Source organism: Globicephala melas, chromosome 6, assembly GCF_963455315.2.
Source record: "Globicephala melas chromosome 6, mGloMel1.2, whole genome shotgun sequence".
Lineage (NCBI taxonomy): Eukaryota > Metazoa > Chordata > Mammalia > Artiodactyla > Delphinidae > Globicephala > Globicephala melas.
In genome coordinates this window covers 108,376,221-108,402,858 of record NC_083319.1, presented here as the reverse complement: position 1 = coordinate 108,402,858, position 26,638 = coordinate 108,376,221, and the positions used below count along the sequence as shown (strand labels likewise).

Sequence of the window (26,638 nt, the reverse complement as noted above, 5' to 3'; positions counted from 1 at the left end):
TAAAAACATGATAGGGCTTCCCTGGTGGCATAGTGGTTGAGAGTTCACCTGCCAATGCAGGGGACGCGGGTTCTAGCCCTGCTCTGGGGAGACCCCACATGCTGTGAAGCAGCTGGGCCCATGCACCACAACTACTGAGCCTGCGTTCTAGGGCCCGCCCGCTGCAACTACTGAAGCCCGCGCACCTAGAGCCTGTGCTCCGCAACAAGAGAAGCCACCGCAGTGAGAAGCCCGTGCACAACAATGAAGAGTGGCCCCTGCTCACCACAACTGGAGAAAAGCCCGCGCACAGCAACGAAGACCCAACGCAGCCAAAAATAAAATAAATAAATTAATTTTAACAAATGATAAATGAAATGTGTTCATGATAGGAAAATATGGTATTTAATCCTTTATAATGAAATTCATTAATGAATAATTTAATGCATTTGTTTGGAATGTAACTGTAGATAACTGCCAATTAATTGGATTTTTGCTACTAAAATTCAATGTTTAAAAGATGACATCTTAAAAAGTTGTTACAGCTCAATTTTTATGAAAGTACTCTGTGATGGTAACATAAGAGTTAAAAGTAATTAACTGGCTCAAACTCTTGAAAATTTATTTTAGGTCTGTGATAGTACAGGCCTAATGAACAGTATATTACAAAATATGAAAGCAAAAAATAGAAATTTAAATGGATTCTAAAACTGAGAGGATGATCAAAGTTGATGTAATAATGTATGAAACAGTTTTTTGGGGAATTAGGAAATAAGGCAATTATACCTGAAAAACAGAAAGATATAATTACTGGAATATATCTCAACTGTAAGATGTATAAGCAATTGAATTTTGAGGAAACAAGTCTAAAATAAAAGCTGATGATCCAAATTACTTGTAACTGTTGCAGTCTTACAAAAATTGGAAATTGGTTTTCTAGTGGTCTTTAATAGGGATGTTCATTTATACTGCCAATGTTTTTAGCCACCATGGAAATGTTAAGTCTAAGTAACTGTTTTCTTTTTATTGTCTTTATCTTTATGGGGAAATAATCGATACATCACCGTAGAAGTTTAAGATATACAGCATGATGGTTTGACTTGCACATATTGTGAAATGATTACCATAATAGGTTTAGTGAACATCCATCGTCTTGTATAGATACAATAAAAAGAAAAGAAAAAAATTCTCCTTGTGATGAGAACTCTTAGGGTCTACTCTCTTCACAACTTTCCACTATATCATACATGATATATCTTACAGCAGTGCTAACTCAAGTCATCATGTTGTACATTATGTCCCTAGAACTTATTTAAAACTGGAAGTTTGTACATTTTAACCACCTTCCTCCACTGTCCATCTGTTCTGGAGAATTGAATATTTTCAGACCTTTAGAGAGCCTCCCACATACACACTTGTCTCAAAACAGAGATTTGAGATTTAAGATTTAACATACATAGTGAACAACTATATTTTCTCAGTTGGATCTTTCCAGCAAACTGTGAGTAAAGGGGTAACACCAAGCCTGGCTGTTGAGAACTGCAGAGAAAGACCTAGTTCTTCCAGCATGATTTCCTTGAAAACAGGAATGTGGAGTCTTCTCCCTTTACTGTGGCACCTGCCCTGGGGGAGCAGTTCAGTGGCCTGAAGCCTGGAGGGGCGGGGGGAAGAAGCTCTTGAGTCGCTGTTGGACCTCCCCATGAAATGAAGATGCTGTGTCTGGCGTGTCACCTGCCTCGCATGCTCCTAGAGGACCAAGTAAATGCAATATTAGGTTAAAGCCTACTGTGTCTGGAGGGTCTGATTGACAGTTTGAACCTAAAACCTCAGTGGTGGTGACGGAAGGAGACCTGGCTTTCAGATCCTTTCAGACTCAATGCAGCCAAAGGTTCTGGGAGGGAGTTCTGATGAGAATGTGACCCTGACCCTCCCTGGGTTTGAGGTTGCAAAAGCTCCACAGAAAATACTGGGGATAAATCATACTGTTGGGATATGGATGACACACACATATGCCCTGTTGAACTGGCAGATGAATGATGAGTGAGATAAAACCGAAGGGAAACAGGGTCATAAAACTGAGGAGAAAGCGGCTTTGTCTCCTAGTAACCGATTAGCTTTGTGCAGCTAAAACCACTTGGGGGAAAGAGAAACCAGAGCACGTACATCAAGCAGCTTTGCAGCCTGTGCTCACGATGAAAGCACAAGTCCAGTGGGGACTTCGAGGGACACTGCACTTCATCTTGACGTCACTCCTCTGCCACCCCAGGCAAATAACACTGGAAACTAGTGACTACAGTGCAGCCCTGGCCAGTGGAAATATAATGGGAACCACCAACGAAAGCTATGTGTGTCATTTTAAATCTAAACTTTACATTAGCTACATTTAAATTAAAAGAAATAGGTAAGATTAATTTTAATACGTCCTAAATATTATTCAAACGTTGACTCAAGTAGAAATTAAAGGAGAAATGTTGTGTTCTTTATTGCATACTAAGTCCTTGAAATCAGTGTGCACTTTACATTTGTAACACCCCTCAATTCAGACTCCATATTTCTAGGGCTCAACAGCCTCATGGGGCTAGTAGACACCACACGGGACAAAGTAAATAGGAGCTGGGCCGCTTTGCTGAGAAGAACCAGCAGATATCTGGGCGGTTCACACTTGCCAGGATCTTTAGGTTAATTGACATAAGAGCTGATCATTTTTCTGCATGCTGCAGCTGAAAAACAACGTTTGATGTGAATGCGAACTCCTAACTTGCTGCAATGTTGCCGTTTGGGAATTGCTGGCAGGCGTAAATTCAAGGACGCTTTTGGAGTGGGTGAAGCCTTGGGTGATGTGAATCTATGCTGAGAAGGAAAGCCGCCTGTTGTCTTTCTGCTGTGTACTGGAACAGCCCTGAAGAAGACGCAGCTCTCTTAAGGGATGTAGCAAACCTGGGCTGGCCATACAGTAATTAAAAAATAATAATAATAATGCAAAAAGAAAAAAAAATGAGCCTCCCCAAACCACATGCTCTGAGCTAAACTCTGGTAGACACGGTGATTCGGGGAGTCCCCCAGGCCTGGGTTCCCAGGTGGCTCTCTTTAGGGAGAGGCAGGAGAGTATATACAATTCATGGACACGTTTACTCTTGCAGCTGACATGCTGGGTTTCACTGAAGGAAAAAAAATCTGGGCCATTCAGAAGAAAGAACTTGGCCAGAGAAGACTCTATCAGCTCTCTTTAGGTGGCTTTCAAGACACAGAGTGAAAAGAGCGAAAACTGACAGAATTCCTATGAAAGATTTCCTGACACGTTGTCGCCAGCCGGGGGGGAAGAAAATCTGTTCTAGTTCCGGCAGCTGCTTCCCTTAAGGAACCCTGTTAAATCTGACACTCTCATCTCGGAAGTTAATCCAGTGGTGCCAATGGGAATGCAAACAAAAGGCGCTGACGCGGTGGCTGAATTGACTGCATCTGCGAAGACACAAAGAAGCCTGCCCACGAAGGCCAGGGTCTCCTTGTCCAGTTCTGAGTGGGGTCCCAGGCTGTGTGCCATGGTTAATGGAGAATGGCCAGGGGTGGTGAACACAGCTTTTTGGGATTGTGGAAGCCAGTGCACCATGAGAAGTAAGACTGCTGGGAAATGAGAAGGCGAAGTTAACAGCAATGTTAAAAAGCTGGTGGAGCAGAGAAGGAGGCAGAGTGACGCTGCATTCGTAGGTATCATGGTTGTAGTGAAAACTGCAGATAGGAAAAGAAGGGACTAAGACGTAGCCAGTAGGCAGTATCACCTCTGGCTAAATGTATAACTGGGAAGGATGTGACTGTGGATGAAGGACCTTGCCATTTCTGGCGTGAGCCTAATCTTGGACTGCTGTTCCTTAGCCCAGTTGTAATTGGATGTACTAAAATGGGAGCCCTTAGAATTGCCTAAACCTTCCGCTGTAGTAACTATTAAACAGCACAAGATTCCAGGGAGGTAAAGAAAACTCAGCTCTGATTAAGGACGTGATGGCAGCAGGGGTGCTAGCCCCTCGTTAATTTTCTCTGGAATAGTCCTGATTGGACTATGATAAAAATAAGCAGGTCTTGCAGGCTGACTGCTGACTACATGGGTTCACTAAGGAAGTCCCTACAACTGCCTCCACGGGGTGGACATGGTAAAACCTCTCTAGGAGTTTCAGGACAGAGGAGGCTGGTATGCTTTGGTCCACTTGGCTACATCTTTCCTCTCAATCCCAATCTAAAAAAACCTCAAACAGGGCTTCCCTGGTGGCGCAGTGGTTAAGGGTCCGCCTGCCGATGCAGGGGACACGGGTTCGTGCCCCAGTTCGGGAAGATCCCACATGCCGCGGAGCGGCTGTGCCCGTGAGCCATGGCCGCTGAGCCTGTGCGTCCGGAGCCTGTGCTCCGCAACGGGAGAGGCCACAACAGTGAGAGGCCCGCGTACCACACACACACACAAAAAAACCCAAAAAACCCCTCAAACACAGTGAGTCTTCATGTGGGGTAGACTGTCACCTTACTCTTTGTCCCTTAAGGAAACCTGACTTCTCCAACATGTGTCACAACCTGGTTGGAAGCAGTTTGGTCCAAATCATTGTCAGACTAAGCTGGTTAATGATGAATGAGAACTTTCCTCTTGGAGGAGAAAGTCAGGCAAGGTTTGGAAAGTGTAGTAGCACACGTGACTAGGTAAAGCTTAAGATTCACACTAGAGGCAGCCAAGAGTCAGAGCCCAGTGCCATCAGTGAAGTTTCTGGAAATATCCTGGATAAACCACTCGAGACAATTCACAAACAGTAAAGGACACACTGCTATTCTCCTGGATCCCACGACAAGGAAAACAGCGTTCAGCACTATTTGAAATCTGGCAGATACGTTCCGGGTTTCTGTTGGTCATGGTGTACAGAGTGACAGAAAGACAGGCTGAATTTTTTTTTTTAAGATTTTTTTTTTTTTGATGTGGACCATTTTTTAAGTTTTTATTGAATTTGTTACAATATTGATTCTGTTTTATGTTTTGGTGTTTTTGGTCGCGAGACATGTGGGATCTTAGCTCCCTGACCAGGGATCGAACCCACACCCCCTGCATTGGAAGGCGCAGTTTTAACCACTGGACCACCCGGGAAGTCCCAAGACAGACTGAATTCGAAAGGGGAACAAGGGCCAACTGTAAGACGTCTGAGGCAGGCAATAACCCAAGCTGCCTCTCTGAGGCCTTAAAAGTCATCAACTGTAGAGGTATCTGCTACTAAAACATGCAGACTGGAGTTTCTGGGAAAAGCTCAATAATAGCACCCTAAGGTGGCTGCTAGGATTCTATACCAGAAAACGCTCTAATGCCGTGAGCAGATTAACCTATTTGAATGACAGCTACTGGCATTCTCTTGGGCTCTGGTAGAGACAGTCCCTAGACTAAAGCAATCTGAAGAATACCAGACTCTATTTAGGTCTAAGATATCTACCATGTCATGCGTGATGTCAAAATGGCATCTCCATTCAAGTTCCCTGATAAAAATGAAAATGACATATTCAGGAACAAGCTAAGAGGAGTAACTTGGGTGAAGTACATCATATGAAAATGTATCCTTTCGACAATGGACCCATGATGGAAGCTACCCAGAGTGGTATGAACCTCATGCTTCTCTTCCCACTGAGGAAAAACAGGTCCCTTCGTTCACCAATGGAAACTCTCATATGGATGGTCAGGACTCACAGCGTACCTGCAGTGGAATGAGTAGGTAAGTCTACACAATGGGCTGATTTGAGAAGCAGTGAATGTGGCAGTATCACAAGAACCGGTTCTTGATCTCAAAGCTATAGCTTTATATCTGGATATTCAGAGACTCCTGGGTCCTGGCCAGTGGCCTTGCGTTATGGTCAGGCAAATGAGCCCTTAATTGGGCAGTTAAGAACATCCCAAGGGGGCTTCCCTGGTGGTGCAGTGGTTAAGAATCCGCCTGCCAATGCAAGCAACACGGGTTCAAGCCCTGGTCCGGGAAGATCTCACATGCTGTGGCAGCAAATATGCCCATGCACCACAACTTCTGAGCCTGCGCTCTAGAGCCCGCAAACCACAACTACTGAGCCTGCATGCCACAATTACTGAAACCTGTGTGCCTAGAGCCCGTGCTCCATAACAAGAGACGCCACCGCAAGGAGAAGCCCGTGCACCGCAACGAAGAGTAACCCCCGGTCGCCACAACTAGAGAAAGCCCATGCACAGCAACAAGACCCAACACAGCCCAAAATAAATAAATAAATAAATTTTATATTAAAAGAAAAACGAAAAAACAATTTCTTCTTGAAAAAAAGGAACATTGCAAGGTGGGAGATGCAATTCCTTATAGAAATCCCAGGGTAGAATTAATTAGGTCATGTAGTCCCCATCTAATTACCAGCTCAGAAGGGGACTACAGCGCCAAGGCACATGTCTTGGATTGGTCTTTGATGTAGTCATGGTGGAGTCCAGGCCATGCAGCAATGGACAGAACATGTCCCTCTGTTGCCCAATGAAGCCACTGATGTGGTCAGAGCTTGTCTGGAATATTAACAAGATAAAGAATTGCTTGAAAATCGCCTTTGAGTTGAATCTCCCGAGGACAAGAGCTAACACACAGCTGGCAGATAGAATGCTTAGGGTCTTTGCCCAAGTCTCTTGGAGGATTCAATGGATTTTAGCAGAAATGGATGGTCCATATTGGGCTTGTTTACACTGTAACAGAAGCCATAGCTGAAAATACTATTAATGGCTTGGAACAGGCACTTTTATATCAGTCGGGGCCCCTGGAATAGATCCCTTTGGAGAAAGGAACACATTTACAAATGGCTAGTGTATAAAATGGCCGAAGAACACAACATAGTAAGGGCATCTCACAGAGCTGAGGTTTAAACAGAAATTGGAAGGAGCAATGAAAACATTACTACTGAAGACAGGATGGCCAGGACATGAAGGGCTGGTTGGTTCACTGGATGAGTGCACAGACCACGTGGGTATGAGCGACAGTAAGGGGGAACACCTTTACAGAGGTTTCTGGTTTCTGGTAGTGGAAGTGTCGGGGGATAGAGAGCAAGGCTGTGACTTAACTCTGTCCCACCTCACAGGTTTTTCTTTTGTATTACCTGATAGCATGGTTTTGGGTCCACGACTGCATTTGCATTGTCTAGCTGAAAGGATCGTTGCTACTTAGGATACTGTATCTGTTTCTTTAGACTAGGAAGCCATTCATGCCCTCTGTAGGTGAGGGAACTAAGAGTCCTGTGTGCTTGAGAAGCTATAAGGCCTCGCACTTAGATGAAGACGCTTTATCTGCTCTCTCTCCTGCTTTTTATCCTACTGTAAAGCTGAGCAAATGACATATGAGATTAAAGTTTATTTCTGTCGTGCAAGTAAGTTGGTCTCCTCAACCTGTAATCAGAGCTATGGAGTTATACTGACAAAGCCACTTTACTCTGGATATGTGTTTAAATAGAAAATGACACTTGGAACAATTTAAACTTCATCATCTTCATACAGCACTCGTCCATCATAAAAGCTGGCAACGTGTAAAATGACCACATTCTATGTACATGCAATAATGACAGTCCAGACGAGGACAATATTTCTCACACTGTGGTCCACTCAGCAGCTGTCTCAGAATCGCTGGGAGGGACTGCTGAGATCCAGTTTTCTGGATCTCAGTTGCGGAGATCTGTACTCATTAACATTTAGGTTGTCCCAGTAATCTGCATTTCCAAGCTCTCCAGGTGATCATAACGCACACTTTGTGGAAACAAAAATTTCCAAGAGGCACAATGCAGCTATCCTAGTTAGCCTGAATTCATGGTGATATAACATTTTTTGAACACCTCTAACATTTTCTAATTTAAATTTTAAGTGGTAGCTTATGAAAATATACTCTGTAGTGACTTCTGTGTTAGTATGGAGGTATTATTTTATTTTTTAATAATTCCTGTTTTTAAGTAAGGCTGTTTCTAGGAGAGGCTATCTGTAAGGCTATTTATATGACCTGTATCTCTATTCATTTTTAAATTTATGACAGACCTAGGAATACTTTAGGAATAGACTTTGGACAATTACATTATATAATGTGACTTGGTGCAGTATTGTTTTTTCAAAAGCATCTGGAATATGATTTCAGTAACAAATGTACCGCCAGTGGCTTTCCTGTTAATTTTGGAGGTGAAAAAATAGAAACTTTAATTTTAAGTAAAAATATTTCCCTTATTAAAATGTCTCATTCAAATATTTATTTCCTGGCAAAGGTAATAGAAAGCAAGATGTCCAAGGATTCTTGTTCTAAAAAATGAAAATAAATTGGGCATCTGCATTATTTTTTAAAAATGTCTGTGCTATAGGAAATAGTTTTCAACTATTTTATATAGTCACACAAATATATTCGATGGTCCAAATTTAAAATCTGACTCAAGATTGACATTGAAAATGCAAATGTTTTTATCGTAGTTAAGCAATTCCATGGCTTCATCATTTATTGCCGGGGTCTGGATAGTTCCAGTTATTTAATTCTCAGATTCTTGGTTTCTTATTCTAGGAAAAGATGATGATAGCACTACATAGCAGATTTTTTTAGGGTGAGAAAAATACATACAACCCCCGATAATTGTTGCTATCGTATTATCAATATTTTGTTTGTTATAATTGTATTATTATAGACATCACATAATACACAATGTGAAAGAAAAATACAGCTTAAACAATTTTACCATTAGATATTGTAAATCTACAGAAACTAAGCGAGCACTAAAGTTCTGTATAAAATAGGCCTACCAATTGCTGACTCCCCAGATGGCCTCACACTTGTAGACTTTTCACTAAAAATTAACTGACAGCATAAAACTAGGAGGATCACTTGGCTGCCTCACTGTCTTACTGTTGTGATGGATGGGCTTTGCTCTACAACTGCTGGGATTCTTGCAGATCTAATTCCTGCAATCAAGGAGGCTTTAGTGTTGTTGGTATGTTCCATGAAACAGCACAGGTATTTGGGGTGAGCCCATGAGATGAGGCACATGGAGTCATCTTATTTCTTCAGCAACAGGATCTCAGCTCTACTGGACCAGACTCCAGTCGCTACCCCAGAGAGAGGATGAGAGAAGCAAGGACCCCTGAACTCCAAAACGATCTTATGATTTTTTTAAAATGACTTGACTTTGGGGATCTTTTTGAAGGGCTACACTTAAAATAATAATTTTAAGCATGAATGAAGTTTTTCTATTAGCTCATCATTAATAATAGATTGCTATACTAGAAGGTGCATTAAATTATTTTATGACTCAACTAATTTCTCTGTTTTGTAAAACTCAGTCATAAAATTATCCCGTGTTTATATATGTTCAGAGGTGCAGTGATATTCTTTATTCAAATTAACACTCAAATATTTTTTTGAGATAATTCAATTTTCTGGTGAGGTCTTTAGCTTGGGTTTCTAATGGACTAAAGGCCACAAAAGCAAGGTTTAGACAAACATCTAAAACTTTTGACTCAGGCACTATACGTTAGCCAGTGCTCAACGTTCATAAAATTAAGCCACTTTGCAACTCAAAATACAGACAATAATAAAGATTAAATAGAATGAATTAAAATGAACCAAAGAACGTGGCTGATTAAAAAAGTAAAATTGAAGAAACAGCTTCATTTACCCACAAGTCAATCCTCTTATGCTTCAAGCAAGTTAGAAGGGTAGGCAATAAAAAATATAAAAAGCCATTTTGTTAGTGTATAATTCTTTCTACAGGAGGACCTGTTTTCACTAAATATGGAAGTGAGAAAAATGTTTCAGTAATTAAGCAACAATACCATATTGTGAAACATTCTAAGTGCTTTTCACTTTAATTAGAGAATTATGCCAAAGACTAACTCATGTAACATGCATATTATAACTAGAATTATTACAGAAAGAAAGCCCAAGGGTAAATATAGTCATTTAGTTGAATTGCTTCATCTTTATCATCAAACATAATAAACTAACATATATATGAAACAAGAATTAATTTCCTATCCTCTTAGTCTTCAAAAATAACAATAACAAAAAATATTGTTTGCAGGCTTGGTGAAAGCATGAAGATTGCTAGTGAGCAGTGACAAAACATTAATTATATAAAACAGCGTGAGTGATGATTAATTATGTGAATTGGTCTGAGATACAACAGCACTAAGTATGTTACTTTCATCCTAATGTTTTTTCCCTACTGGATACCTTTGAGATGTTCTTTATACAATCAAGATGCTAAGTAAATTATCCCAAAGGTTTTTTTGTTTAAATAACTTTCTGTAACTTTTCATTGTCAAGTAGGAAAATGACAAAGGAAGGAAAAGTGAATTGCTATTAATTCCCATTTATATGATTTCAGAGTGTGTAGATTTTGAAAAAATTATTAATAAACAAAACAATGGCTTGGTTTTGTTGAGAAAAAATCAACATCACTTAGAAAATTCTAAGGTAAGAAGAAGTATGTGAATGAATTAAAAGTTATTTTTCTGAAATAAGAATCAGCTTAACATAAAACCCTCAGTTTAGACAACTATATACATTTCTATATCACTTAAAAATGGAAGGCTTAAAAAAATATAACTATATATGAGGTTAAAAATACTTTAGACTTGCAAGTCTATTGTCAATATAAAATTCCTTGAAATCCCAGGGGAACCTTGCATTTCTTATAGATGACATGAATTAATTATGAATTAGCCAAGTTTATGCTTGACATATTGAATTTAGATTCAGAATGGTTTGGAGATTATTGAATGGTAAAATGTAAGCTTAAAAAGATGAATATTTTAGATGAAATATTATGAAAATGTAATACATATATTTTGGGGAATTGCTGAGAAGTCAATGAAATATTTTTAAAAATCTGTACATCTATTTCTATTTAATGTGCTAGATTCTTTCATTGCCAACTCATAATTATGGGGCAAAATAAGATACTATATTACAGTGGACAGCATATATAAAAAGCAGTGTATCTTTTTTAGTTAACTTTGTGATGGAAGTCACTAAAGTGTCACTAAATTAAGTAGAGATTATATTACTTTATTGAATATTATTTTCCTAAAGAGATATTTCAGAGGGGATATAGTTCTAAGAAATAGTTATGTTTAACATAAACTCAAAATATTTGTTGGCAGGAAATAATTAAATTCTTACAACTTTTGTTTTACTTGAGAAAATGGAATTTCTAACCCCTGTGTATCAGAGTCACTCATATAGAATTTACTTTGAAATTACTGAGAACCTACTTTTTTCTCAGGTATGTATCAAAGAAATTTGTAGGAAGTACTTACCTATTGAAAGAATATCTTCTACTCTAGAATATAGCATAAACTGACCTCAAATGGAAACTTTATTGAATAATTTAGTGTATATGGGTACCATGTTGCTTCCAAGCATGGAGCCTCATCCCTTCAACCAAAATAGTACACGTATATATTTGCATTTGTCCTAAGACTGTAGAGCTGACAAAAGGTTCAAGGCAGAAAAATCAATTATTTGTTATTCTTAAACATTACCTTGAGTTATTTTTGAAGTAAGATAGGATATAAATACATATATAAATGGAAGTTTTTGTACTGATAGTCAAAATGCAGTCAATTATTTAAAAAAGATAACTATCACGCCTAACAAAATACAAACTTGGTAATTATTTTTTGAATCTAGAACTAGTGGTCCATTCTTATTTCATTTGTGTACACAAATAATAATTAATGTACAGTAATAAGTAGGAAGATAGAGGTACTAGAACACCGTGTGTATGTGTTTTCACTCAGCAAACCATTGCAGTATTCTACTGCAGTGCAGAAGCTGCATGAAATGCATTAAAGCAATCCCATATCATCCATATTGCTCAACAAATAACATATGTTCAGAAATATTTTGAAGACTTTATAACCCTCCAGGACTCAAGTAATGATATCATACACGGGAAGAGCAACTTCCAACCAAAATACTTTCATATCATGCATGCACCCACACACACACAGCCCCGGGGATAAGCATTTATGACAAGGTGCAGCGGTGGGTGATCAGCACGCAGCAGGCTACGACAGTGTGGGGTGGGGAAATTTGGATACAAGAGTGAATGTGCATCCTTTCACAGCATATAAAAGGTTCCCTGGTACCTTCATAGAGGAAAAAGTAAGGTGTAAAAGATTGTATGCAATGCCTAAGCCAATGCTGAACCAACTTAAAACTTTCCTTGGAATACCATGTACATCAGTGTACAGCCCTCTGTTGTGATCAAGCTTTCTCTAAGGGGGTGATTTTAGTTATTGCCCCTTTTGCCAAACTAAAGTACTAAGAAGAACTCATGCAAGTCAGTACTCATGACAAAGGGCATGGCATCCACCTTGAGCCTCCTTTTCATTATATTGATTTAAAGATTTTGATTGCTCAGATTGTTTCTAAGCAAAGTGCATAGTTTAAAAAAAAAAAAATGAAGAATTCATTCAGCCCAGAAGGCTATTAGGTTGACAAAAATCGTTTTCAAAGAGTGAAAATGATCAACCCCAAATTTGCATGATGATTAGACTATTATAAAACTAAATGGCGTGCACGGATTTCTAATCAATGTATTTGCATTTATTGTATTTTAGAGTGTGTTTGCATTTTAAACGATATTGTAAAAAAGCATACTGTTTCTTTTTTAAAAAATAAGTATTTATTGACTGTTGGTGAAGGAAATCTGATTTTTTTCATCAGAGCTCTTTTTGCATTGTTTTGTAAGGCAATATTTAATTGAATACCTGTATTTTATACTAATGCTACTATATGTATGAACTGTTTAGTTACCGAAAATTTAAATATGTACCTTTCCCAAAGAGGTTACTATGGGCTATTGTGCAAATTCAAGGCAATTAATTTTTTAAAAATTACCGTTAGGATAATCAAGTAAAAGTAATTGGATCATGTGAATTTTTTTTCCACCAGGGATGAAAACTGAAGAAGTAGCTAGCTATATTGGGAACAACTATGCAATTTTAGTAGAAAAGAAAAATAGTTTAGTGATTATTTTACTAAGGTGTGTAGTAGAATCTTCTGGGGAGGTTTTTCTGTTTTGTTTTTTTTGATATGGAGCTTTTTTTTTTTTCCGAAAGTCTTTATTGAATTTGTTACAATATTGCTTCTGTCTTATGTTTTGTTTTTTTTGGCCATGAGGCATGGGGGATCTTAGGTCCCTGACCAGGGCTCAAACCCGCACCCCCTGCATTGGAAGGCGCAGTCTTAACCACTGAACGGACCTCCAGGGAAGTCCCTGGGGAGGTATTTTAAAATACACTGTATCCCAGAAATTTTAATTTAGTAGACTGGACTGTTTGTATATGATTTCCCAAGCTAAATTCTTGGCTTTTGGTATGTTTAAAATTTAATCACTGAGTGCTATATTATGGACCTCCAAGTCAAGCTACTGATATGCTCTACTGTAGATTACATTTCTAAATATTTAGCCATTATAATTGGACATGTGTCCTTGTGACCTCTTTTTAATCGAACACTTCCGAGGATGCTATCAAAACCAAAATCATTCATTTACTCTAAAGAATCTCAACATGTTTTAACATTAAGAAAGGATGCTTAAGATACACAGGCCGGACAAAGCATTTTATTTTTGCCTTATTTTTAGGTCTCTATTTTCTGGCAAGAGGGGCTGTTTTCAGAACTTATTTATATAAATAAATTTCCCATTTATTTTGAAACTAATTTTGTCAAGGCATATGATTATTTCTTCTATGGAGACTATTATAAGATACATGTGATATTTCTGTTTAATATATATTTTAAAATCATTTTGACCAGTTTGGTTAATAGGATGAAAGACAATATTTCAATATCTTTTGATTGAGCGAGGGAAGACAAAGGGAATTGTTAGAAAAAGAGAGTATCCTTAGCTGAAGGGGGTTGGTGGTTGTTCAGCTCTAAGTGTGCAAGGGGCTGTGTTTCCCCACCAAACACTGCCTGAGTGCACAGTATGCTGTCTGCATTTCTACCAATGACCACATTCCTCTACTTAGAGTTAAGAAAGTGAATTTACCGTGTCTGAGAAACGGTAAAACTTCTCCAATGCAAAAGCTTCTGTCTGTGGGAAGGTAAAGTGGACCAAAAAGGATTGAGAAACCAGAGATAGATGATTAAAGTCATAGATGATTAAATATAATTGCACAATTGGTTTTAATTGCATAGATCATCTTAACATACATATGTATCAATTAATAGATTTTCACATATGCAAGGTATCCACCCCCCAAAGTATGAAGTGAACTTAAAAAAAAAAAACACTGGATTTTTTTTCCTGCACTAAATGTTAATTACAATATTTGCTCCCTGAATATTTCAAATAGTGATTAGAAAATAATCAGGTGTAACTATTTTTGCATTTTGATACTTTTCTAGAGTGCCAATCACTAGAAACATTAATCTTGCTGTCTTTCTGTGAGCCAAAGAATAAGGGGTGTCAAATATTTTTATCCCAATACACTTACAGGTGGTAAAATTGGATAAAGAGCTGCTTTGGTAAGGATTTTTTTTTTTTTTTTAAGGAGAAATCAGAATTGAGTATCTAAACTTGTAGCCTGTTATGTTATCCATTAGCTACTCTGACTGCTGGATGTGTGATGGGTGCAGAAAATGTCTGAGCTCTCAGACCTCCCTTTGGACACCACATGTGAACGACTTCCCATTTCTGGTGTTTGCAGCACGTGGCTGATACATCCTACATGTAGGAAGGAGAAAAAAGGTACAGAAATGAAAAATAAATGTAAAAAAGTGAACGAAAATTAGAGGGGGAAATAAGTGTTGCTTTACTTCTGATTCATGTTAGAAGGAAAAAATAGTCTTAATCAGTCATTAATGGGAAAAAAAGACAACAGCTTCACCCTGTGATACAGAATGCTTTGTTCTGTTACAGTGCTTCAGCCTGTGCCAGGTATCATATGAAAGAGAGGAGCAAATAGGCAGTAAGGGAGGGAAAGAGAAGGAGGAAAGAGAGAGAGGGAGGGTTGGGCAGAGTGAGAAAAGTATAAGGAAACCAGCAGACTGGGAGAGGTGGGGGGCAGGAGATAAAGAAAAGTTAATCTCTCCATGAAAATATATGTTAATGTATAAATGATGTGCTTTAATATTTATAAAAATTTGATCAAATGCAAGCCCTGGCATTGTTTCTTCTGTCCACCATGTTACCCAGAGTATTGCAATGCTGAAATTCCTTCCATGCTACAGTGAATTGGGGTATTTATTGGAGCAGGTGATGATTCTGGGGAGTCAATTAGACATGATTGGATAAGTTACTGCCCTAGAATATGTTTAATACTGAGTAGGCTTAGCACTGGGAGATCATGGCTTAGAGCTTCTTAAAAAAATTTATAAAATATATAAATCACAGTCAGTCATTCAGAAACCATAAGAAATTCCTTAAAAAATTAAATCCTTAAAAATGCACACTACATATAAACCAGACTATTACTTTTAAGAGTTGAGAATGTTTTGACTTAAATATTACAGTATTTTGGATTCTGGCCACAATTTCTCCTGTAATATACAACTTTGATATTTCTCTTGATTAAGAGACCATTTGCTTTCAAAATGTCAGCTGGCACATTCACATTAAAAGTAAACTCAAAGATATGCTGGTTGATAGAGACTCTCCCTTGCAGAAAAGGAAAGGGGCTAATTGAAATTATGTAAATATAAAGAGAGATGACATTACAAGTCTTAATAGAGGTGAACAACTGCCATCCTGTACTTACAAATCCAATTAGGAGATTACTTCTACAATTTCATGTGGTCTCCCAATGATGCTCTAAATAAAATTTCTTCTGGGTTTGACTTATCAAGTGATAGCAAGGCAAAAATACACCTTATTGTGTTTCGAGTGGGGATTCAGAAGAAATGTCTTAAAAACATAAAAGTTTACATAAAAAGGAGACCACAGAGTTTTACATCAACATCATAGTATTAATAAATAGGTGATATTTGATGGAAACAAAGGAATTAGTTCGAAAAAAGGTACAACTTTAATAGCTATATTTGTTGACTTATGTCAAGTAAAACCATCAGAAACACGGCAACCTTGCCAATAAGAAATGATAGATTTTGTTAGTGGAAACAAATAATGGTGTCGTTCCAGGACATACATTAGAAAGAAGTTGATAAAACTCTCATGTCACCAGATCTGCTGTGTATAGTTTGATGTTACCATTTTCTCCCTGAGGCTATTTTTGACAATGTAAGTTTCAGCTGGACAAAACCAAAGGGACATCATTTCATTTAGTCCCTGTCCCCATTTCCTCTCTGTACCTCCCTATTACATATGCCAAATTCACTTTCCAGGGAGAATTGTATCCCAGAGAACTTAATGCATTTAATCGCCTACCCTATTCTTTCTCTTTCGTCGAAATCTCAGAAGTTCTTTATGTTGTCTCGATACAAAATTGACAGCTGCATATTCCAGTAGTGCTGAAAACACGAAAAGGAGACACACTGCCATCCAAATGTCAATAGCTTTGACATACGAAACCTAGCCAGGAAAGAAACAGTGAGAAAATTGACTTGTCACTTCCATTGAGCACAATAATGAATTATACTATTTATATACCAGCTTGGAAAAAAAAACCAATGAAGTAACATTTCTTTTTTTACTTAAAATATTTTTTTTACTTAAAAATTTTTCAGAAATTAATTCTGCAAGTTTTATGTTTTAGTCATACATTAAAATGTGTATTTTTTCCTAATAAGTTTTTTCAAATGAAGCGCTAGACCAAATGTATGATGAAAGAAAATAAGATGAAATGTAATTTTACCTTCAGGGTAGAATAGTATCATGCTTGGTTAGTGTGCAGTAACATTGAAATATACCTTTAGGGTAGCAGAATGCTTGAAAAAGTATGAAGTAATATTGAAACATAGATAATGCTGTTGAACTTGTAGCTCCTTATTTTCTTCATGAAAAATGTTTTTTATTTTGAAATAATTTTAACCCTACAGACACTTTGCAAGAACAGTAAAAAGAATTCCCAAGTTCTGCAGTTGTTAACATTAAGTTACATTTCTCTCCCTCCCTCCCTCCTTCCCTCCCTCTCTCTCTCTCATCTCCATCTTTATATGCTTTTCTGCCTGAATTATTTGAGTGTAATATGCAGACATGATGCCCTGAACGTTATGTGTTTTTTCTAAAAAAAAAAAAAAAGGACACTCTCCTACATACACCCAGTTAACCCTTCAGGTCTCACGCTAAACTTCACCCAAATCCGATTCAGAATCCCAGGAAACCTGTGCTTACCTGAACACATTGCATTGTAATTGCTTGTTTCTTGTTCTCTGTCTGTTTAGAGTGTGAAGTCTCTGAGGACAGATGGCATCTGTTTTGTTCTCCGCCGCAGTGTTGTTTGACCCATGTGTGAGTGAATGGGCAGATAAATGAAGGTGTAAAATGTCAAAACATGGGGAAAAGTGAGCCATAGGTGATGATTCATATGGAAATTCACTTTCTGGAGTGACACTCTGGTAATACCTTGGAATGAATTGATTTTCTTTTCAAAAGAGGTGTCAACTTACACCACATCCAATGGTGTCAACTTACATGTGAAATATGCCAACATAGGGACCCTCTGGGTCTCCTCCTGCATCTTTTTTTTCTAACACCTTTATTGGAGTATAATTGCTTTACATTGTTGTGTTAGTTGCTGCTATATAACAAAATGAATCGGCTATACATGTACATATATCCCCATATCCGCTCCCTCTTGTGTCTTCCTCCCACCCTCCCTATCCCACCCCTCTAGGTGGTCACAAAGCACTGAGCTGATCTCCCTGTGCTTTGCGGCTGCTTCCCGCTAGCTATCTATTTTACATTTGGTAGTGTATATATGTTCATGCCACTCTCTCACTTCGTCCCAGCTTACCTTTACCCCTCCCCGTATCCTCAAGTCCATTCTCTACATCTGTGTCTTTATTCCTGTCCTGTCCCTAGGTTCTTCAGAACTTTTTTTTTTTCAAATTCCATATATATGTGTTAGCCAACGGTATTTGTTTTTCTCTTTCTGACTTACTTCACTCTGTATGACAGACTCTAGGTCCATCCACCTCACTACAAATAACTCAATTTCACTTCTTTTTATGAATGAGTAATATTCCATTGTATATATGTGCCACATCTTTATCCATTCATCTGTCGATGGACACTTAACTTGCTTCCATGTCCTGGCTATTGTAAACAGAGCTGCAATGAACACTGGGGTACATGACTCTTTTTGAATTATGGTTTTCTCAGGGTATATGCCCAGAAGTGCGATTTCTAGGTCATATGGTAGGTCTATTTTTACTTTTTTTAGGAACCTCCATACTGTTCCCCATAATGGCTATATCAATTTACATTCCCACCAACTGGGTGAGAGGGTTCCCTTTTCTCCACACCCTCTCTAGCATTTATTGCTTGTGGATTTTTTAATGATGCCCATTCTCACTAGTGTGAGGTGATACCTCATTGTAGTTTTGATTTGCATTTCTCTAATGATTAGTGATGTTGAGCATCCTTTCATGTTTGTTGGCAGTCTGTATATCTTCTTTGGAGAAATGTCTATTTAGGTCTTCTACCCAGTTTTGGATTGGGTTGTTTGTTTTTTTGATATTGAGCTGCATGAGCTGCTTGTATATTCTGCAGATTAATTCTTTGTCAGTTGTTTCATTGGCAAATATTTTCTCCCATTCTGAGGATTGTCTTTTCATCTTGTCTATGGTTTTCTTTGCTGTGCAAAAGCTTTTAAGCTTCATTAGGTCCCATTTGTTTATTTTTGTTTTTATTTCCATTTCTCTAGGAGGAGGGTCAAAAAGGATCTTGCTGTGATTTATGTCATAGAGTGTTCTGCCTATATTTTGCTCTAAGAGTTTTATAGTGTCCGGCCTTACATTTAGGTCTTTAATCCATTTTGAGTTTACTTTTGTGTATGGTGTTGGCAGTGTTCTAATTTCATTCTTTTACATATAGGTGTCCAATTTTCCCAGCACCACTTATTGAAGAGGCTGTCTTTTCTCCATTGTATACTCTTGCCTCTTTTATCAAAGATATGGTGACCTAATGTGCGTGGGTTTATCTCTGGGCTTTCTATCCTGTTCCATTGATCTGTATTTCTGTTTTTGTGCCAGTACCATACTGTCTTGATTACTGTAGCTTTGTACTATAGTCTGAAGTCAGGGAGCCTGATTCCTCCAGTTCCTTTTTTCTTTCTCAAGATTGCTTTGCATTTTCGGGATCTTTTGTATTTCCATACAAATTGTGAAATTTTTTGTTCTAGTTCTGTGAAAAATGCCAGTGGTAGTTTGATAGGGATTGTACTGAATCTGTAGATTGCTTGCGTAGTAGAGTCATTTTCACAATGTTGATTCTTCCAATCCAAGAACATGTTGTATCTTTTCATCTGTTTGTATCATCTTTAATTTCTTTAATCAGTGTCTTATAGTTTTCTGCATACAGGTCTTTTGTCTCCTTAGGTAGGTTTATTCCTAGGCATTTTATTCTTTTTGTTGCAATGGTAAATGGGAGTGTTTCCTTAATTTCTCTTTCAGATTTTTCATAGGAATGCAAGAGATTTCTGTGCATTAATTTTGTATCCTGCTACTTTACCAATTTCATTGATTAGCTCTAGTATTTTTCTGGTAGCATCTTTAGGATTCTCTATGTATAGTATCATATCATCTGCACACAGTGCCAGTTTTAATTCTTCTTTTCCAATTTGGATTCCTTTTATTTCTTTTTCTTCTCTGATTGATGTAGCTAGAACTTCCAAAACTATGTTGAATAACTGTGGTGAGAGTGGGCAACTTTGTCTTGTTCCTGATTTTAGTGGAAATGGTTTCAGTTTTTCACCATTGAGAATGACGTTGGCTGTGGGTTTGTCATATATGGCCTCTATTATGTTGAGGTAAGTTCCCTCTATGCCTATTTTCCGGAGAGTTTTTATCATAAATGGGTGTTGAATTTTGTTGAAAGCTTTTTCTGCATTTATTGAGATGATCATATGGTTTTTCTCCTTCAATTTGTTAGTACGGTGTATCACGTTGATTGATTTGCATATATTGAAGAATTCTTGCATCCCTGGGATAAACCCCACTTGATCATGGTGTATGATCCTTTTAATGTGCTGCTGGATTCTGTTTGCTAGTATTCTGTTGAGGATTTTTGCATCTATGTTCATCAGTGATATTGGCCTATAGTTTTCTTTTTTGGTAACACCTTTGTCTGGTTTTGGAATTAGGGTAATGGTGGCCTCATAGAATGAGTTTGGGAGTGTTCCTCACTCTGCTATATTTTGGAAGAGTTTGAGAAGGATAGGTGTTAGCTCTTCTCTAAATGTTTGATAGAATTCGCCTGTGAAGCTATCTGGTAGCTGGGCTTTTGTTTGTTGGAAGATTTTTATTCACAGTTTCAATTTCAGTGCTTGTGATTGGTCTGTCTATCTTTTCTATTTCATCCTGGTTCAGTCTTAGAAGGTTGTGCTTTTCTATGAATTTGTCCATTTTGGATATCTTTATTATCATTACTCTGAATTCTTTTTCAGGTAGACTGTCTATTTCCTCTTCATTTGTTTGGTCTGGTGGGTTTTTACCTTGCTCCTTCATCTGCTGTGTGTTTCTCTGTCTTCTAATTTTCCCTACCTTACTGTGTTTGGGGTCTCCTTTTCGCAGGCTGCAGGTTCGTAGTTCCCGTTGTTTTTGGTGTCTGCCACCAGTGGGTAAGGTTGGTTCAGTGGGTTGTGCAGGCTTCCTGGCAGAGGGGACTGGTGCCTGTGTTCTGGTGGATGAGGCTGGATCTTGTCTTTCTCTTGGGCAGCACTGTGTCCGGTGGTGTGTTTGGGGTGTCTGTGAACTTAGTATGATTTTAGGCAGCCTCTCTGCTAATGGGTGGGGTTGTGTTCCTGTCTTGCTAGTTGTTTGGCATAGGGTGTCCAGCACTGTAGCTTGCTGGTTGTTGAGTGGAGCTGGGTCTTAGCGTTGAGACAGAGACCTCTGGGAGAGCTCTCGCTGATTGATAATACATGGGGCCAGGAGGTCTCTGGTGGACCAATGTCCTGAACTCAGCTCTCCCACCTCAGAGGCTCAGGCCTGACACCTGGCCGGATCATCAAGACCTTGTCAGCCACATGACTGGCATGCCTTCAGAGTTGGAGAAGCTGGCCTGCAGTGGCTGTCCTGCGCTGCACATTAGAATCACCTGCTTCTTCCTTGTTTTGCCCCAAAGGCAGTGTTCCACAGAGAAAAAGATTAGCCTTGAAAATAGTCACAGCTCTGTGATGGCTTTTTTTTTCCCCCTTTGTGCTTAGTCAGGTTTCACTTGCTCACAGGGGGCCACGTGCAGAGGCCTTGCACCCAGCTCTTCTGACCGGAGTTACTAGTGCGGAATGGCTGCTGCCAACACCTCAGCTCAGGCGGGCCATGTCAGTCCTCCTGCATCTTAAGTGTGATTTCTACTGATCAGAATGACCTCTACTGAGCAAAGAGATGTATGCCTTCAATTTATTCTAGTGCTGTGCTGATTGTCCAGCTCTTTGTAAAGGGTAGATTTAAATCTCATGAGCTCTGCAATTATGTCAGAAATTTCTGGTTGCCCTCAAATACATACAGTCCTGGAAGATATAATACAGCTTTCAAAGGCACAGTCTCAAGCTACACCTTTCCTGGAAGAATATAACTCATAGAGTGTGTGTGCATTTTTTAAAAACCTGGATCTATAATAACATGACCGAAGAGATTAAATCAGATATTTAACTTCCAAATGAACCCGATGACTGTTTTCAATGACAACAGACCTATGCAAACATCATCTGTGCAGCCAGCCTTCTGCTGCCTGTGATCCGTACCTGAGCGTTGAGCCTGAAAAGTCTATTTTCCTCATCCTCTCCTGACTCCCATCACCAACTTCAACTCTCTTTCTCCTCCGTCGTCTCTGCCCCTCCACGGACAGCAAGCACAGGCCCTGGGAAGTTTGGAACTCTAGCGCTAGTAACTTCAAAATAAAGCAGCAGTTCCTACGCCAACACGTTCACGATGTATTCACAACACACGACTCACTCCCTCTGTGACTCAGAATATCACCTTCTTTCCACCCGCTGTCACCTCTGTCCTTTGAGGCAGTCTCACTCTAAGCCAGCCCATCCCTCTGGACCACCTTGCTGAAGTCCCATTGTCCACCGTGCTGTTGGAACCCTGACTCTATTTTAAGCAACCATCTCTCCTCAGTGTGACTCCTTGGACATATGAGTATGAGAAAATGAAACCTGAATATCTGCTAATTAGATGCACCAGGCAGGAAGACTGTTGTCTTGGAAACCAATCCAAAGCCACGTGTGGAAGACCACCTCCTTCTCTCAAAGCACGCTCTTCCTGTGGCTCCTTGACCCACATTCTCCGGGTTTCTTCCCTCCACCCAACCCCACTTGGCTCCGCGGGCCTTTCCTCCCCTTCCTGAGATCCTCAGAGACATGGCCTGTGCCCCTTCTATTCTCACACTGACACTTCTCACTTCTAGCCCTTACCTGTTTCCATGGATTCAGTTCCTCCTCTGTGCTCTGGGCCTGCAAATCTCCATTTCCTGACTGAACCCCTCTCTAACCACGTTCTTACCTGACAGTACCTTCTGGATGGCACACGCACCTGAGACTTAATCTGACTTAAAAAGAACCTATGAATCCCTACCAGACTCAGCCAAATGAACAGCAAACACACACAACGGCCACTTCCTCCTGGTGAAAAGGCGGTATGCTGTTCGTGGTTGTTCACCTCCAAATCTAGGATTCTCTCATATCAAAGACCCAAGCCTGGGAATCCTACCTTTTTGCTATTTCTCAAATGTATCATTTTCTGTCCTCTCCTACTGCCATTGCACTGATCTCCACCACAATAACCTGTTTCGCAGTTTCTCCTAGTGCTGAAGTTACAGAGATGAGGAAGACGGACAAGATACATCTTTAATTGAACCTACATTCAAGTGGGGGAAAACATACAGTAAAAAATAATCACATAAATAAAGATAATTTAAGAGAACTGCAAGAATGAAACTGCAATAGGGTAATGGGAAGAGAAGGACAGTGCGAGGGGGGCTGTGTTAGTTGGGGATGATCTGCAAAGGCCTCTCTGCAGATCTGACAGTTACCATCTCAGGCCACTTTCTTACTGGCTTACTGTGCTCTACTTTCCTTCCTTCAGTTCTTGGCACCTGAAAGCGATTGACAAGCTCCATCCTGACTCAGCAGCTTTGAACTCCTTGTTGACTTCTGTCTGGAACATTCCTTCCTTTGTGTAACTACTGGTTAATTCTTCAGGTCTCAGCTTAAAAACGACATTCTCAGGGAAACCTTCTACAAATGCCCAGAACCGTACAGCCCCTTCCTGCCTTCCTACCTCTGCTTTGCTCCTAGAACCCTTGTCTCAGGTCACTCATCACAGTTGTAACGATGTTTATCCGTGGGTAGTTTTATAAGGTGACTGCTGGATAGCATCATTTAAATGTCCCCCCTTCAGCCAATGACTGTTCCACAATCCCTAAGGGCTATTTTCCAAAAACTTTGGTTAGGAGGATTCAAAAATGAGTATGTTCTTGAGGATTTCAAGGTGAAAGATCTATATTGATATTTTAGCAAACTATGTGTTGATAGCAAACAACAAACAATTCATCTTATTATTGACCTGGCCCCACTGTATCAACATTATCCATTTACATATCTTTCTCCTTTTAGGCTAATATATCTTGTGAGCTAAGACAAGGGCCAGATCTTATTTGCCTTTGTATTTCTAGGACCCAACACAGTGCTCGTTATACTATGGGCTCTCAGATAATGTTCAACTGATTGAACCATGTGAAGTGACTTGCCATCATTGGCCATTTATTATTACAGAAATAATTATAATAACTAACATGCCAAGAATATTCTTAGTAGTGTCCATAAAACTACTGAGTATTCTTAGTAGTAACACTTTTAATCCCCAGAATGGTTGAGGAAACTATTCCCATTTCAAAGATGAGGAGACTGGGACATGTAAAATAACTTGTCACATAGCTACTGCTATAGACTGAATGTGTCCCTTCAAAGTCCCAGTGTTGAACTAAAGCCCCCAAAGTGATGGCATTAGGAGGCTGGAGCTTTGAGCAGTGATTAGGTCATGAGGGTGGAGCCCTCATGAATGAGATCAGGACGCTTATAAAAAGGACCTCAGAGGGCTTCCCTGGTGGCGCAGTGGTTGAGAGTCCGCCTGCCTATGCAGGGACACGGGTTCGTGCCCCGGTCCAGGAAGATCTCACATGCTGCGGAGCGGCTGGGCCCGTGAGCCATGGCCGCTGAGCCTGCGCGTCCGGAGCCTGTGCTCTGCAATGGGAGAGGCCACAACAGTGAGAGGCCCGCGTACCGAGGGAAAAAAAAAAAAAAAGGACCTCAGAGAGCTCCCTTGCCCCTTCCACCATGAAAGAACACAGCTAGCAGATCACCAGCTATGAACCAGGAAGCAGGCCGTCACCAGACACTGAATCTGCCAGTACCTTGATCTTGAAGTTCCCAGCCTCCAGAACTGTGAAAAATAAGTTTCTGTTGTCTATAAACCAGCCCATCTATGGTATCTGTTATAGCAGCCTGAACAGACTAAGGCAGCTACCAAGCTGCAAAGCTAGGATCGAAAGACAGCTAATCTGGCTAAAGAGCCATAAACTCAACTACTATTGTATCAATATATCACCTGGTTATTAGGCTGCTTCTATTGAAGCTACCACCGTAAGTTAACAACTGTGAACACACTAAGTAGAAATAACTCTCTGTATCTTAATATTCCAGCCTCTTCAACTTTTATCTGAGAGTTAAGTGTGAAGTCAGCACATAAAATACATGCTGTAAGGTCCTATATGTTTGTTGGTTCTGATCCGAAAATCTAGCAATCAGCTTCCTAAAAGACAATGTAGAAAAGGAGTTATGAGCACTGTAATTACCGCATAAAAACAAAATAGTTGCTCTGCAGAAGCAAAACTAGATCAGGGAAACATTGTATCCTCAGAAATACAATGAAAGTCTCCCCAGCAACATTCTCACATTAACTATAATGAAGTGTTTTTATGAGCTGGGAGACCATTGACTACTTGCCATGTGATAATCTGGGACCAGATTAGCTTGATAAATTACCACTTGAATGTGCAGAGCTGGTTTACTGCAAGGCTTTATCTTTTTCATTCTAAAAAATAAGTTTTAGGGACTTCCCTGGTGGCACAGTGGTTAAGAATCTGCCTGCCATTGCAGGGGACACGGGTTCCAGCCCTGGTCCGGGAAGATCCCACATGCCACAGAGCAACTAAGCCCGTGCGCCACCACTACTGAGCCTGCACTCTAGAGCCCACGAGCCACAACTACTGAAGCCCGCATGCCTAGAGCCCGTGCTCCGCAACAAGAGAAGCCACCGTAATGAGAAGTCCGTGCACCGCAACGAGGAGCAGCCCCCACTTGCCGCAACTAGAGAAAGCCCGCGAGCAGCAACGAAGACCCAATACAGCCAAAAATAAATAATTTTTTTAAAAATTAAGTTTTATAATGTAGGGAAAGGAATATAAGCATCATAGGTTCTGTAGACTTCTTTCCAGAAGAAAGTTTTTTTTTTCCAGAAAAATCTGCATTTATTCTACTTTGCAATGTTATTAGAAAACAGAGAAAGTCTGCTTCTGGTGTCCTGAATATGTGTATATTGGATTTTATCATGATTAATTATCCTGGTTATAAAGATTGGAATCCATTGCCCGTTGCCCAATTTAATTACCGCTGATATTTACAATTTACTCTCCTTTAAAACTGCAGGGTATTTTTTTTGAGAAGAATGAGAGCTAATTAGAAAAGAACAGAGTAGTGAATACAAATACTTCATTTTCCTTCCCATCCCGTCTTTTCTGTGTAATGTCATGTAGATCTTTGTGTGCCCACACAATCATGGCATCCAAATATAAATATAGCAGTTAGATTTATATGTTCTGACAGCTGTAATCACTTCTATAGTTGGTGTCTTTATGAAGACTAAAAACTTAATATCAGTGCTTTGTGACCACCTAGAGGGGTGGGATAGGGAGGGTGGGAGGGAGACGCAAGAGGGAGGAGATATGGGGATATATGTATACATATAGATGATTCACTTCGTTATACACCAGAAACTAACACACCATTCATTGTAAAGCAATTATACACCAATAAAGATGTTAAAAAAAAAACAATGTGAAAGCTATTGTTATGTTTTCTAAGAACCAATGTTTTTATTATACTGTACAGTAGATATATGGCAATATTTAAATTCTTTTTCATTAATTTGGTGATTCTCAGGGGAATATATGATTCTACATAAGAGTAATTCAGTTGAGTTTTTACATTCTTTTTGAGAGAGATGAAAAAATGGCATATTCTTGCTTTTCAAGTTAACTATGGAGTAAAGTTTAAAAGCTCACACTGTCTTTAAATTATCTGCATGACATTTACTCAATAGACCCGTATCATGTACTGATTTAGGCTCTGAGGATAAAAATATGTAAGAGATAGTTTGTCCTCTCAAAAAGCTACTCCTGGTGGGTTTCACAAACAAATTGAATGGGGAAAAATATTGCTGTATACCCAGATCTACCCAGAGTTTTCTAAAGCAATTCTTTCTAGAAT

General features: G+C 39.3%; 1 protein-coding gene across 3 annotated transcripts in view; it reads right to left on the bottom strand.

Annotated features, from left to right (window-relative positions):
- Positions 1 to 26,638, bottom strand: part of GLRA3 (glycine receptor alpha 3) — a 158,557-nt gene that overhangs the window by 3,402 nt on the left and 128,517 nt on the right. For 2 of the 3 annotated variants that reach the window (XM_030879257.2, XM_060300055.1), the window contains exons 8-9: positions 16,354 to 16,497; positions 14,017 to 14,061 (exon numbers count right to left, since the gene is read on the bottom strand). In XM_030879257.2, coding sequence (XP_030735117.1) covers positions 14,017 to 14,061; positions 16,354 to 16,497 — 189 coding nt within the window. The remainder of the gene's footprint in view (positions 1 to 14,016; positions 14,062 to 16,353; positions 16,498 to 26,638) is intronic. The other variant, XM_030879258.2, reaches the window with a different exon arrangement.